Source organism: Lissotriton helveticus, chromosome 3_1, assembly GCF_964261635.1.
Source record: "Lissotriton helveticus chromosome 3_1, aLisHel1.1, whole genome shotgun sequence".
Lineage (NCBI taxonomy): Eukaryota > Metazoa > Chordata > Amphibia > Caudata > Salamandridae > Lissotriton > Lissotriton helveticus.
In genome coordinates this window covers 537911435-537927380 of record NC_136061.1, presented here as the reverse complement: position 1 = coordinate 537927380, position 15946 = coordinate 537911435, and the positions used below count along the sequence as shown (strand labels likewise).

General features: G+C 43.1%; 1 protein-coding gene across 1 annotated transcript in view; it reads left to right on the top strand.

The window, feature by feature from the left end:
- The window catches only part of DNAH7 (dynein axonemal heavy chain 7), a 2019015-nt gene that overhangs the window by 587716 nt on the left and 1415353 nt on the right, over window positions 1-15946 (top strand). The window contains exon 21 of the mRNA XM_078680414.1: window positions 308-448. Within this exon, the coding sequence (XP_078536540.1) occupies window positions 308-448 (141 nt within the window). The remainder of the gene's footprint in view (window positions 1-307; window positions 449-15946) is intronic.

Here is a 15946-nt window from a genome sequence, read left to right as displayed (position 1 = left end):
CTTGTGAGCTGCAAGGTACTGTATGGTACCCTGACGGAAAAAGTTAATATTAATTGTTTTTTGTGCTTTAAAATAGTGTAGAAGAAATATTTGATTGCACAAACGAAACTGTAGAAGCATCAAGGATTTGTCAATTTAGCAAGTCAAAATGTGTCCCTTTCCTCATCATTACCCACACATATTTCTCATAGATGCAGATTTTGATAGGAAGGCTAATAGGTTGATACTGAAATCGTGTAGTAAAGTTACATTGTGAAATATCATACTAAGAACACAATGATTTCAATATGTTTTATTTCCCAAAAAGGTAATTGGAGAAGCAATTGAGGCCTACCCCAAAACTGCCCGAATTAATTGGGTTAAAGAATGGCCTGGACAGACTGTACTTTGTGTTTCCCAGACCTTCTGGACTAAAGAGGTTCAAATGTCTATCAGGCAAGGTCAACAGGTAAGCTCTCACAATAGTATGGTTGACATTATTAAGAAACATGCGTAGAATATTTACAAGAAAATGCACTCTTTTTGCTTTCCTCAATGACGTTAGTGCGAGAAAGAATGTGGCAGATACTCTATTAAAGATGGTTAGAAGATTCAAAACATACACCATATTGTCATGCTATACATCTTGTATTGTAATACTCTACAATGGAAATCAATGTTTTCCAATTTTAATCACTATATTTTGTCATAATTGGTAGTCGAATATGAATATCTATATGTGCCCAAGAATAAAAGAAACAGTGTTTTTTAAAACAATTCTGTCAAGGCATTTTGCATTATTAAGAAAAGCAATGGACTAAAAGTAAATATTATTGCCACTATGTTTTCAGGATGGACTGATTATTTGGCACTGTTGGAGATGGGGTTGTTGATTTGGGAGGGGGGCAACCCTGCCAACTCAATACACCCACTCTTATTATGTTATAACACAGTTCTGAGAGAATCTCTACTCAGTCCCTGGTAGCTATGCAATACGTAGCAGGCAGTCCCCAGAGAAGTGTGTGCGCGCCATCTATACCATCGTTAACAACACAATACATTTAAACTCAAATTTAGAAAATTAGAGAACAAAGAATGAGTAAAAAGGCTCCAATATCAGCAAGATAGGTTAAGTGGAACTGGGGATATGGATTCTAAAGTCTGATTTTTTCCTCAGATTGAGTCTCCCCAGGTCCAGGAATGTTCTGTGGAGGTGGTGGTGTTGGGCCAGATTTAGCCTAGGCATCTAATAGTGCTTAAGCTCCACTTTGTTCTGCCAACTGTTCCAGATAGCTAATCCCTGCTAAATGGTCTACAGATTACACCCATTGGCCTTTCCTGGGCCCAGAGGCAAACTAATGTCCTCTGAGTCAGAGTCATTTACTCTCCTAGAAAAAGATGTGTATTCCAGCTCTGAAAGTGTGATCTGTGTCAGGACCATTTTCCTCCCCTACTGTGACTGGGAACATACTGTTTAGGAAGGTTCTGGGAATAAATAGGAGAAGTTCTCCCTGGCTTCTCCTAGTCAAAAAACAGTAGTGCTAAAGCTGCACTTTGTACTGACAACTGTTCTTATCCACTTCCAAATAGCTAATCTCTGCTAGGTAGCCAGCAGTTAGCACCAATTAGCCTTTCCTAGTCCGACAGGCAAACCATTGTGTTTTTAGTCAGAGTTGTCAGCTCTCCCAGGTGAAAAAATATAATCCAGGTCTGCAAGTGTGATGAGTAGCAGAACTGGCTTTAAGTCAGTCCTGGCTCAGGGAGTCTAAAGTACAATTTTGCAAAGTAACCTTTTGCTTAGTTATCAACAATCTGATATGACCATTAAGTCCTATTTAAAGTATTAAGCAGGAAATAACTTTGAAGCACTTTATGAGCCCTTTACTAAGCTGGGTGGAAAATAATGATTTTAATCCTACCTTTCCTAAAAAGGTTAGCCTGGCCTACATAGTGCAATAACCTTTGGGTGTTATTTCACTGTCGGGGCATACTGACCTAAATAAGTAGTGTGCACTATTTTTATATTTTAGTACCCTCCCAGTGGGCCTATAAGGCATACTTTAGGGTTGATTTAGGAATTAACATTAGGCTGTTCATACACAGCAAAGTCATTTTCCCTGCTACGTGTCTCTGCAGTCCATTTAATCTGTAGCCTAGCCAGAGTGCTGTGCAGAGGCATATTTTGGTCATACAGGTGAGTGGCGCAAATACACACTGCTGCCCACATATGATATTTAACTTTCCATTTCATAGATGCACTTAAGGCACCATTTACAGGGGACTAATAAGGTAGTTAAAAAAACTATACAGAGAGCTCCAGTCTACAGCAGATGTTTTAGAGGGGAAGTTCAGGTTTATTTCTACTGATTAGCAGTAGTAAAGTTCACAGAGTTCTAAAACCAGCAAACCTAAACTTGCAAAAATTGGGGGACCATGAAAAAAGGAGGGCATTTCTCACAGGCACATTTTGAACTTCATCCATCATCATATCAAACTAAAGAAATGGCATCTTACATATCCAAAACAAAGTGGTTTATCCTTCAATATTTGATGTTACTTGTACCATTTTAGAGCATATTACTTATTAGTTTGTGCAAATCTATGCAGGCATTTGGCTATCTTTGAAATGTCTGAATATGCGTTGACTAAGTGAACACATGCATGGATGGATTTGTATCATCACTCAATTTTCTTGAATGCATGTTCAGATTTGCAATCCAATATCTTCAGTGCTGGCACAGATGTACACTATCATTTAGTTGTCTTTGCTGCATGCCACTTCTAATGGGTGAAGGCTGCCAAGGATGCTTTATGTGAGCCTCTCATCCAGGTGCAGACTAGCTCTGGAAACTGTTCATGCCATAGCATCTTTCTGGTGCCAAGCTGCAAAGAATTCTATTAATCCTGGTGCCACATGTCAGTGTACAATGTGCATCTGTGTTGGTAAAGTCCGTTATTGTCTTTCCAAACCTGTATCGTGTTGATCCAGAGCAAGTGCTTTACAGTTAATTTTTCACTTTTTTTGTAGAGAAAATGTGCTTGTTTTTAAAGGGCATGCCAGCTGCAGAGTTGTCAGGCTTCAATCACTCCACTTCTTGGAAACACTAGGTGTCATTGACCAACCATCATCCACAATGTTTGCAGTGCTTCAGGAGGTTACATGATGTGGTACAATTAGATCTCTGCACATTGAGGCATCCCAATCATTGGAGAAAATGTGAAGTAAAGCTCTTCATGGCTTCACATACATCAGTGTCCAGTTCATGGGGTCAGGACCATACCACTTCATGTTCCGGGAGGCATTCCTTAGGCTTAAGAATGCTTAAATTGACCTCTATTCAGTCATACACAGAAAGTGTAAGAGGTCAAATGTGAGTTTTTATTTTGCTATTCTTACGAGGTTATTCCAGATTTGCAACCATATTGATTGACATTCAGGGTGCAAGTGGGGTGGTCACCTCGAACATGCCGACTTTTTACTGTCTGGTGCTCTATGTTCTTAGAAGATGACTCCATATTTGCATATTTAGGAAGGCTACAGACCACTAACAGGTTGTAAAATATATGTCAATGTGGATCTGTCATACACATATTTGAAACCAGCATTCCCAGGTCCACATATTTTTCTTTATTCCAGAGAAAATACTTTGTAATCCCTGGATTTAGGTATGAAAATACTGGCCAGGATAGGAGATTTATATATGAGAATACTGACTCTCCACTATTCCCTCACCGACATCCAATGAACACATAAAGTGGTATTTTACTCAGATTTCAGGTAGTGCTTACTTAAGTTTTATTTATAATTCTATTTGGTATAGTCTTTTATGTCTGTCATTCTAGTCATCGATTCCCTAGAGTTGGATTTGAAATCAGTGAAGGATATAGTGACCTATTTAGAGATTGCCAGATGTAGTCTTATGCGATAAATCAATGTATGTCCATGGTCAGACTGGTCTGTAGGGAGGGCAATAAGGCAGTGTCCGATGGGCTGGTCTGAAAGATCAGTGTGTGGGCCAATTTTTTAGCATGTTTGGGCTGGTTTTATGGCTAGGTGGGCCAGTTTCTAATCTTGATTTCCACGCTATTACTACTTTTTTGGCTATCAGCTTTATTAATGGGGGCCAATTTTATTTTGGTGCCTGGTCTATTTTGTGTCGCTGTCCGACCCTGTATATACCCAGTCAGCCAATCCCATGAATGGGGGGTCCTCTATATATCCAACAATGGAGCATCAGCTGTCTTTGCTGCCAGAAACCATTAACTGACATCACATCTACTATAAGACCAGGAGTTTCTGTTAGAGCCTCTGACATAGATGTCTTTGTTTTGCCTGTGTTCCCTGTGGGAGGCGTGCCAACCCAGGCAGGAAAAGAAGAAGACTGTGCCCGATGTGCAGAGCCAAGACTCCATACACTTAAGGGACGTTTGCATTTTGTATTTCAGAAAGAAACACCCTCTTTGGGGATTTGTTTCTGAAGAACAATAAACACATGCGTTGAAGACGCTATCGATTTTCCCTTAAAGTGCTCTTGCTATGATAGCACAAGCACTTTCTGTGAAAATGCTTAACCATTGCATCTTTGCCACTGCGAGGCCTGCACCTTTCAAATGTTAAATGTTGAAATGTTAAAACCATTAAATGAACCCTCAATGTCAAATCTTATCTTGATTAAAAGTCTCTATAAGTATTACCATATTCCCTATTAATAAGGGGTTCATTATAAAGATTCCACAGCTTTTGTCTCAAATGCTGTTTAGTGTAGCATCATGAATTTAATAAAAACCCAAAACAGGAAGTACAAATTATGGACGCCTATGTGTCAATGTTAATTAGGCATTCTTCTAACTAGAAGTAAGGTTTAGGGGACTTGCTGACTGTGTGTCAATTCTTTTTGAAGTGGCGACTACTTTAAACAAGGTTTACATAGACTATAAAAGACCTCCTGGAAGTGATCCAGCGAAAGGCCAGGATAAACTTTTCACACATCAACATATCACTTACCATGGGCCCATATACGCATTTAGATTTCCTGTCTGTTTCGCTGGGGGTCAAGTTTTATTTTCTTTGATCTAGATTTAGTCTATGCCTAACTAGTCTTCACAGATCAATACTCTTCCTTTGGTCAATGGACTATTGATGGTGATATTAACAAATTTGTTAATTTATCTTATAAACTCACAATAAATTAATCACAGACTCCAGGTAAGATTCAATATATTTTATCTAATAATTCAATTAAAACTGAACGCTCACTTGTACAGATTCACAGTGCAAACTCCATCAACTTTCATCGGAGAGAAAAATTAATTTATCAAATAATATACACAAAAGCATTCAACAATTTCAATGCATTAAGAGTGATAGATGAAGAGACAAAAGGACATAGTTTTGCATACTTTTGAAATGGAAATTTAAATTCATGACAGAATTCTATTTACTTAATAGTAAAATGAGAAACCCAACCCCTGGCCAGAAGGGTTAGTGGAGGTTCCCTGATAAAGTCAGGAGACAAAGACTGTAGGACAGGTGCAGGATAAGTTTATACTTACTACACTTCTCTAGAACCCGACGCAACGGAGCACATCCCTCTCTTACACTCTCTCCCTCCTCTATATTTTTCCGCACATCTTCAATCTAATCAGGCTGTCTTTCAGTATTGAATCTTCTCAGTCTGTTCTTCTCAGTAGCAGTTCTCGCCTACTCCTCACTTAGCATCAACGATTCTTCTCAGTAGCAGCAGCTCTCTCTACTGTCAGCAGCTCTCTTTAACCTTAAGTCACTCAAATTATATCCTTTAATTTTTCATGTCCCACTCTCAAAGGTTGCAAATGTTTGTGAATCCTGAACTGTGATTGGGCCGGGGCAGGGGAGCTGTTATCACCTCATGCGGTCACTCCGAAATCCTTAACTAATTCTTTGTTTAGTAAACCCTTCCCACTTAATTTATTCAATTCTCATGACACTTCCTTTTCAAATACATCTCACACAATAGATAGATACAATTTCTGTATAATTTCTTAAGTTGAGGATCTTTTCCCAAGCACTCGTCCTTGGGTTTTGGCAGACGATCAATGTCCCGGTTAGCGGGTCACTCCGGGTTTCTAATGCGCAGACTAAGCTTGCGTTACGTTTCACCCACCATCTTTCTTTCGGCTTAGCATATCAGACCAAAAACGTTCACTATTGACGAAAGAATCATAAACAGATGTTAATTTCTCAAATATGATATTATCACTGTTTACCGCCCCCTTCTACTCTATCCCATGTTATTTTCTTTTTTGTTAAGCGAAGCGTTAGCAGCGAAAAGCTTCTTTTAAGATTCAGGCAAGCATATGCCCCGCATGCGGTACTTCGAGACCTACAGTTAGCAACTCTGCGCATGCGTGAGTGTTTTACTCTCACATGGGTTCATCATGTGGTTACTTACCCTGGACAGGTTTGCACATGAGCAAAGCAAATTTTGGTTTCAAGCGGGAATTTAGTTGCATGGCAAAATATTATTTGTTATTTAAGCAAGCAGAAAGCCTTTTCCCCGTGTATGAATATCGTATTGTGTTAATTTTCTTTTATATCTCTATTCTTACTTGTTGGTACATGTTAACGAGAGATTGATTTGAGTAAGTTTCGTTTCTTTGGATCCTTGCTCCATCAATTCCCCTCTGATGGCATTTTTGAGCCATCATAAAATACCCATCATTACCAACTGCCAATTAGATTTTAGTGTCTTCATTGGTTTTATTACTTTCTTCATTTCTTCTTTTATATGCATCTCTTTCATTCTACCATAAAGATTGTCTTTCATCTCTTGTCAGGCGGATCAAAGCACTCTTACCTGTGTTCTCACGATCTCTTACCTGTAAGGTGCTTTGATCGGTTTTGCAGAGACGCTATGGGCCAAACTCCCAGAAACCCTACCTTACAACCTGTGATCTTTCTTAGTACAGCAGGGTGATGGATAGAAATCAGGGAGAGAGGCCGGAATCTGATGCTATTATGTTCTTGTAGTCGACCTGCGAAGCAACAAGAAATTCCTTAGACATAGTTCCTCCTTTGTTCTCTTTCCTACTTCTTTTAGCTCTCTTTTAAATAGTTCTACGTCAAGTTGTAAATTCCTACCTGCGATCTACTAGACTTGGCTTCGCGTCCTGGAAGTCGTCTTTTGGTGAAGTCTGCTTTGAAGAGATGCTGTTCTCTTAAGTCCGAAGGTGGTTGGACTGTCCGCCCCCGATCTTTAGACTGAATGTAAAATATTCTGCATAAAATAACAAAAGAAATAATTTGCACTTTCCCTTAGAATAGTTTTTACCTAAAAATCAAAGCTTCCTTTAAATCTACTCACTTCACAATCCCCTGTTGATGTTCTCACGACTTCTCTCTTTAGGAATAAAGAAATTGTACAAATTCTATACACCATGCCTACACAAGTTTTCTCTTAGTGCTTAATCAAAATCAACATTATGGCTTCTAAACATATTATCCTTTAACAACGTTGAATTTTATTCTCAGGAAATAGGTCTCAAAAAATATCCATGTCGAAATTTTCTTTCTTCAGTTAAAATGTCTAACAAGTGTTCTTTTGCTAGCGTTGGGCGCCTTTTCTTATTTTCTCAAAAAAAAGAATAATTGCTACTTAGCTTTTCTTCTTGTCAAAGGAAGAATTACTGCAAGACGATTTCCAGATGAATCACTGAAGTCTTAGGCCTGAATTCCGGTTCGTGGGTTTCTGCTGGAGAAGTCTTCAAGCGCGATGTTCCTCCGAGGCTGAAGCTGGAAGACTAAGCACCTTCTGGACTCCTGGGTGTGGCTTTTATAGCCCTGCCACACCCCAGGATATTCTAAAAGATGCACGCATGACTTTTGTCCTTACGCAGTGTTGCACAGCACACAGCGTGAGAGCTTTCCTCATGAACACGTGCAGAATTTAAAAGTGCATCTTTTTTTCTTTTTGCCGTTTTTTGCCTATTTCGACCTTTTTATGCCCAGAACATAGCTCGCAGTTATCATATGCCAAGATCAGTCACTGGCACAAATACTTTGATATAAAACCTGCACCTTCTCAGACATTGACATGATTTAGAAACAACAAGCATTGGTACCAAACATATTTACAAAATAACTAAATACATGAATAACTGGAGTGCTGGGTGCACGGGACAGGGGTGGGTTTCAATAAAGAAGAAAGTCTTGAATCATACCTTTTTAAAGGTGTACCTCAGGATTATACATTTAAGAAGGGAACAGTGTCTGGGAAATCATGACATCTCTTCTAATTCAACCTCTTCCCATTTTTTTCTTTCTTCCCATTCTTTTGTTCATCATTTCAATCATTTACTTTGTCTTTAATCTTCTCTTGCAACATTTATAGGTTATTACTACCATTAATATCACTAATGCTATTGAAATAATTGGTATTACTATTTTCCCTAATAAACTTTTTCCAAAGATGGAAAACCAACTACCTAATTTAGAAAGAGATTTACTAAATCTTTCCCATGCACTGTCAATCTCCAGTAGGGTCAAAACATTATGAATCTTCAAAATATTCTTGATCTATCCCTCAATACCTTTACTTTGATCTGGGATATATATATACAGCAATGTTGAACTTTCAACATGCCACAGACTCCACCCTCTATAGCCAAAAGAATATCAAGGGCAAGTCTATTTTTTCGAACCATAGATCTGATTGCAACCATTTCAGTATTGATCATTAAGAATCCTCCAGCAGTATCAGATGATAATTGATCAACTACAGTGGACAACAGACGTATTTTATGAGAATTTAATGTGACTCCAACAGACGGTATCAATGCACCAAATATGTCACCTACTATTCCAGTAAAACTTGCTCTCTTATTTCTTGTTAGTCCTTTATTTCTGTCACTCATTTCATTGTTCTTAGTAATGTGATATACCTTTGGGAATACAATGGCAATGTAAAAACTGTCATACCATCTTGCTGGTAACCTGTAATAGGCATTTTTTCCGATTACATATAAAATTCCTGGAAATACAGGATCAGTTCCTTCTTTTAGTCCTCATCGCCCCATTATTAGGAAGGTAACATCCTCGTGATGTTGGGCCACTCGAATTCGGGCCGTGGGTGTCGGGTGCAGAGTGGTGCAGACTTGTGGATTTCAACGGAGTCTGTGAGTGAACAACTCTGGTGCTCATGGGAGACAGAGACTTTTCTGTGGAAGGCAGGGCAGGTCCTCGGAGTTCTTGAGGTTGCTGGCTGCAGGACACACCAGAATTTCGCTTCTGCAGGTTCGAGGCGGGGACATGCCGGTAGGGCAGGGGCCAAGTCAGTGGGTGTCCTCCTCTTCTTAGCTTCAGCACAGCTCTTCGTTCCTTCTTCTTATTTTCTTCTTGGTCAGTTCTTGTCTGAGGAAGCAAGGTTCAGGGTCGTCCCCAAATAGTAGATTTAGGGGCATTACAGGTAAGTAAATGTTGGGACCAATGGGTCGCTTCCTTGGGGTAGGTACACCCCCTATTATGCCACCCTCCAGTGGGAGGGGGGCATATGCCTGACTCTGGTTGGATGGGTCTCCCCATCTGCAAGATAGCGGGGACTTAGATTTGTGCTTCACCTTGCCTCCCCCACCTGAGGGGTGGAGTTGGCAAAGGGGGGCACACCTCCCTTCCTCACTTGGTTTTTTCACCGATTCTCCCACCCAAAGTGAGTGTCAGAACCAGTGGGGACCAGTTGCTGGAAGCAGCAGGCTCTCAACCCAGGGGTCCAGAAAAATGTCTGGTGGTGGCAGCTGGCGAGCAGCCACTCAACCTGGACACTAGTGTTAGGTCATTTTTCAGGGGGCATCTCTAAGATGCCCTCTGTGTGCATTTGTCATTAAATCCCACACTAGAATCAATGTGGGTTTAATTTGCTGAGAAGTTTGATACCAAACTTCCCAGTTTTCAGTAAAGCCATTATGGTACTGTGGAGTTTGTAATGACAAACTCCCAGCACCATATACTCTTAATGGATTTACTGCACTTAAAATGTCTAGGAATGTGTTAAGACACTTTAGGGGGACAGGGCTCATGCACCTGTACCCTCACCACTGATATAGTGCACCCAGCTAGAGGGGTGGCTGATCAATGCCAGGGCAGTGGGTTGTAGGCATGGCACACAGGGATGTGTTCCATTTCGACTCTTCACTTTGTTCTGCTCCAAGACATATAGCCTGCAAAGGCAGTGTGTGTGTAAAGGTACAGGGCCTCCAAGGGTGGCACACTAAGTGCTGCAGCTCTTAGAGGCCTTCCCTGGCTACAGAGTCCTTGGTACCTGTGGTACCATTTACAAAGGGCTGACCTGTGGTCAGAGAGTGCCAATTTGGTTTTGTTTTCAATTCAGTTTAAGGGATAAAACATAGGCCCTGGGTACCTGTTTGGCAGGAGCCCAGGCTCAAAGTACATCAGCAGTTTAACAAAAAGTGGGGGCAACCATGCAAAAAGAGGGCACTTTCTTCCACCTGTTGGTATCCCTATACGCTGACGATATCACTTTATACATACGGAACCCCAAGGTGAGTCTCAATCCCATTCTCCAAGAGTTCATCGGCTTTGGAGAGTATTCGGGGAGTCATGATTACTTGGGAGGAATCCCAGATCTTTCCCCTTACCCCCAACACCCGCTGATATATTCGTGACTACCCTTTGAAGTGGTGCAATTCAGAGAATAAATGATCTCCAGAGATAGAACAGACTTAATGTGCGCATATTATGATGCAACTTTACCAATTCCATTACCTGATGGATTTCTGTGCCCTTGTTGCTCACAGGTTGTATATCCTTCATGAAGATGGTCATTCTGCCTAAACTATTATATCTGTTTATCAACATCTCATACTGTCCTGACCATCAGTTCTTCCGACTGCTAAAGATGCAACTTGTTCAGCTTGCTTGGGGGGGGCAAACAGCCCAGACTCCGCTTGGAGCTTTTGGAGCACCCTTTTTTCGATGGGAGGACTTGAAGCCCCAGATTCTAAATTGTATTTCCTTTGTGCTCAAGCACATTTCGCTGCATATTGGTTCCATCACGCCCTACATGCCCTACCTGGCAGTCGAGCAGGGATACGTGGCGCCAATCCCAGCGACTGCTTTTTTGGGGTCGTACCCCCCAGGAGGCAGGGACGGATGCCATAACGGTGCCCTGCACCACTAAAGCCTGGTGGAAGCTAGCCCAGTGAGTCAACGATATGTTCCTTGCTCTTGCGGATATCAAATCATCGCCTGCTTCCGGTGCCGCGTGAGGTGTAGTGCAAACAGATGCTTTTGGAGGTTGGAGCCCACACATGGGGAGACCTGTATAGGGAGGGGAGCTTTGCCAGCAGTGTGTTTTTCTTCTGGGACATTGCCCCAACTCCAATGGACATATTCTTGTATGTTTGTCTGCAGCACAATGTCAAGGCAGCTACTCCTGATTTCCCAAAGGAGCTCCCTACACTCACCTCCTTGCATGTGATTCTCCAAACACCTGACTTCACACACATAATTTTGATACCATACCGTAGTGTCCAAGCAGAACAGACGAGGATAGAGGTGGGGGCATGGTCGGGATGGGAGGCCAACTTGGGCGACAGCTTTAGTGATCCAAAATGGCAATATTGCTGTCAACAGACTGGCAAGATAACGGCTAGCAGACGATTACGCAACATACACTATACATTTTTATACCGCATTTACTTTACTTCAGCTAGGTTACTTCGCTGCTGCGTGCACACCATTGATATGTGCGATAGATGCGGGGCAGTGGGAGCTGACTTCCTCCATTTGGCGTGGTCCTGTCACTCGGTTAATAACTATTGGACACAGGTGTCCGATGCCCTGACCCAAATGACGAGCTCACAGCTGCAACTCACCCGACTTGTGGCACTGCTTGGTACACCGAAAATATGGAGGCATTGGTCAGGCGTTACACTTCACTTGGATTACTGCTAGCCAAGCGCAGGGCGGCGTGGGATGGGGGTGGGCTCCCAAATTCAAGGACTGAATCTAAGATTTACTGTGCCAAGAACAAATGTCTATATACTCTGAACTGTTTCCACTGTTCTCCAGACATAAGGACTTTTGGGACCCCTTGAAACTGTATATGCTGATCCAGCCCTCTGGAAGCGGGAGAGGGTGATACGCCTGCTTACCCCTGAGATGAGAGAACTGGGGCAATGCTGATTGGAATGAGAGGGGCGGCAGAAAGATGGGTAATTTACGAGGAACTGACAGTCAGATTTTCGCAGAGCCCGACCACTGAACGGTCAAAGTGTCACCCCCCTCCCTACGCACTATGGCCTTGAATCGAAAGTAGGCGATGGCTAAATGGGCCTATATGTGCGGGATATTAAAAAAAAGTAGCAATTTGTGCACATACATGTACCCTCTTTTGATGATGTTGATGGGATGTATCAGTGTTATTATATCTTGTTGAAAATACCAATAAGTTAATAAAAAATAAAAAACATCTCCAACTATCATATGACACTCAATGTTTGTACAACGCTCGAGTGTCTTGGTGTCACTCTCAAAAATGACAGTGGATAAGCTCTTTGTAAGTTGCTTCTGTTATTTGCATCTTCTATATGTAAAGTAAACGTAATTGACCTGAAGTATATAAAATGAGAAGTGCAGTAATTTTCATTCTGATGAATACATCTGCCAGTGGATTCCTCACCTTGTGCATATCCCCTTGCGTCAGCAACATTTGGAAATTCTTTTTGTAGCTTCGCACTGACGTGGACGACGTCACAGTAACACGGCATCGCGCGCGGCTCCGCTGACGTCACCGACTCCATTATAGGCCCACGTTGGCGTGATGACATCAGTTCCCTTTTTTCCGCGTCGTCGACGCTAACGGTTTTCGAGGGATCCTCTGTGGCTGTTTAGTAACTTTGTTACTGTTTGTTTCTACTGGTGTCTTCTTGCTTCTTTTTCACCTGTCGAGATGTCCTCGAAGAAGACCGGGTTCAAGCCGTGCAGAGAATGCGGGAAGATGATGTCGATCGCGAATCCGCATGAGGATTGCATCTGGTGCCTGAGTTCGGACCCTGATGTTCAAGGTTGCTCTTCCTGCAGGAAAATGAACCCGAAGGCCCTTCGTGAAAGAGAGGCTAAGCTTCTGGTAGCCAAGGTAAAAAGGAGAAGAAGTCTTCGAGGTCGCGTTCGAGGTGGTCAAGGTCGAAGACGAGGTCGAGGTCTCGCATGGCGTCGCCTTCGAAGTCATGGTCGGGGCATGCTTCTAGATCAACAAAGAAGAAGCACAAGAAGAGAAGGCATGAGTCTCGACATCACTCAGGCAAGAATTCAGATTCGAGAGCAAAGTCGCCAGGTAGGAGACGTCGTAAAGAGCGTTTCCCTTCTCCAGTTGTGGATCCGGTTGGTGAGGTTTCGCCTGTGGAGTCGCCGGAGCATTCACCGGCTCCAGTGTCGAATCTCTCTCGGGCGCCGTCTCATTCTCCAGTTCGAGAGGAAGAAGAGGCTCCCTTACCAGAGGGTTCGACGACTCCGGCTCATCAACCTGAAGAATTGTATTGTATTGTAATTGCAGATGCCTCTTCAAAGGATAATGCACCGTACCATGTGGTCATCAAAAAGGCAGCAGAACTTTTGAATTTAACTCTGCCTACTGCTGAGTTCAAGTCTAATTTGTTAACTGAAGTCCTCCATTCCCCGTCTTCTGATGTGGAACCAATGTTTCCTTTCAATGAGGCTTTGACGGAACCTATTTTGGATGTATGGAATAGACCTCTCACGGCTCCTGCTGTTGCAAAAGGTGTTGCAACGAGGTACAGGGTGGCTCCTGGTGACCCAGACTTTTTATCATCTCACCCTTTGCCAGAGAGCTTGGTAATACAGGCAGCCTGTTCAAAGAAATCTGTGGGGGCTTTCCCTCAGGTGCCTGGGGACAAAGAGTCAAAAAAGCAGGACCAAACTGCTAAGAAAGTGTTTTCATCGGCGAGTATGGCTCTTAAGTCCACGAATGCCACATGTCTCTTGGGGGGCTATATATATGCCTTGACGGACTCTGTAAGACAATTGGCCCCAAAAATTCTGGAAGAGGATAGAAAAAATGTTAATGAAATGTTGGCTGGCACTCAAGCTGCTGCAAGGCAAGTCGTACAAAGTGGACTAGACACTGCTGACTCGGTAGCAAGAGTTATGGGGACTTCAATTGCTACGAGAAGAGCAGCCTGGTTGAAGTCATCTGAATTCTCTGCGGACGTCCAAGCTGCATTATTAAATCTGCCCTTTGATGGCTCAGACCTTTTTGGAAAAAAGGCTGATGCAGCTTTGGAGAGGTTTAAGGACAGCAGGGCTACAGCCAGATCTTTGGGTCTACAGTCCAGAGGAACTGTGAACAAAAGATATAGGGGTTTTGGAAGCTCCTCCTTTTGTCCCCATAGACAGTCTCGACAGCAGCAGCAACAACAGCAACAAAATCCACTGTATAAGTCATACAGGGGTAGGCAGAAAGCTCGTCCTCGAGGACGTCAGGTCTCCTCCTCCTCCTCTTCCTCTTCCCAACCCCCTCCAACATCAGCAAAGCAGCCCTAGATCCGCTATTCCGGATCATGTGGGTCCTGTAGGGGGTCGGATTACCTATTTTCTACGGGATTGGCAATCAGTCACTTCGGACCTTTGGGTTCTCGATCTCGTAGAGAATGGGTATGCACTTCCCTTTCGGGAATTCCCTCCGAATTACCCTCCTTGTTAAGGGTTTTGCTCAGAGGACCATCTGCTACTTCTGCAGGAGGAAGTCCTGGCATTATTAAGAAAAGGCGCAATAGAGGTGGTTCCGGAGCAGGAAAGGGGTCAGGGATCCTACTCCCGGTATTTCCTGATTTCCAAGAAGGATGGCAGACTTCGTCCAATCCTGGATCTCAGGATCTTGAACTTGTATCTGAAACAGGAAAAGTTCAAGATGCTCACCCTTGCACAGGTTCTTCAAGCCGTGCTGGAAGAAGACTGGATGGTGTCGATTGACTTGCAGGATGCGTATTTTCACATCCCAATCCTGAAGTCGCACAGGAAGTATCTCCGTTTTACGGTGGGTTTGAAACACTACCAGTTTGCGGTCCTTCCGTTTGGTCTTACTACTGTGCCTCGAGTCTTCACCAAGGTGATGGCTGTGGTGGCTGCACATCTCAGAAGGTCAGGGATTCCAGTATTCCCTTATCTGGACGATTGGCTTATCAAAGCGGAATCTCCAGAGAAAGTGCTCCATCATCTGCAAGTCACAATTCAGTTGTTGTACAGGTTGGGTTTTTAGATAAATGTGCCCAAATCTCACCTGGTGCCCTCCCAGCGCAACCTGTTCATAGGTGCCGTACTGGACACAACTGTATGTCGAGCAATCCAACCTCCTCAAAGGATTCTCGACATACAGGAAATGATTCCTTTATTTTACAATGGAGCTCTCGTTCCAGTCCTGAAGGTCCTTCGTCTGCTCGGTCTGATGGCTTCCTGCATTGTGTTGGTCAACCATGCAAGCTGGCACATGAGGGCACTCCAGTGGTGCCTCCGCAGGCAGTGGTATCAGCACAACGGAGATCTCAGGGAGTCTGTGAGGATCTCCAGAGAAGCTGTGACGGATCTGTCTTGGCGGAGCGTGGAAGGCAATCTGTCTCAAGGAAAGCCCTTCCATCTGCCTCCATCGGTTGCCCCAGTGATACATGATGCATCCACTCTAGGGTAGGGTGCTCATCTGGGGCATATGGAGATCAAGGGTCTTTGGTCTCCAGAGGAAAGGTTGTTTCACATCAACCTTCTAGAGTTGCGAGCGATACGTTTGGCGCTCAAGGCCTTCCTCCCTTCCCTTCGTGGTCAGTCGGTTCAGATCCTAACGGACAACATGACCGCGATGTGGTATGTCAACAAGCAGAGAGGAGTGGGGTCGCAGTGTCTCTGCAGAGAGGCTCTGCGTCTCTGGTCCTGGGTTCAGGAACATCAGATTTGTCTTATGGCAAA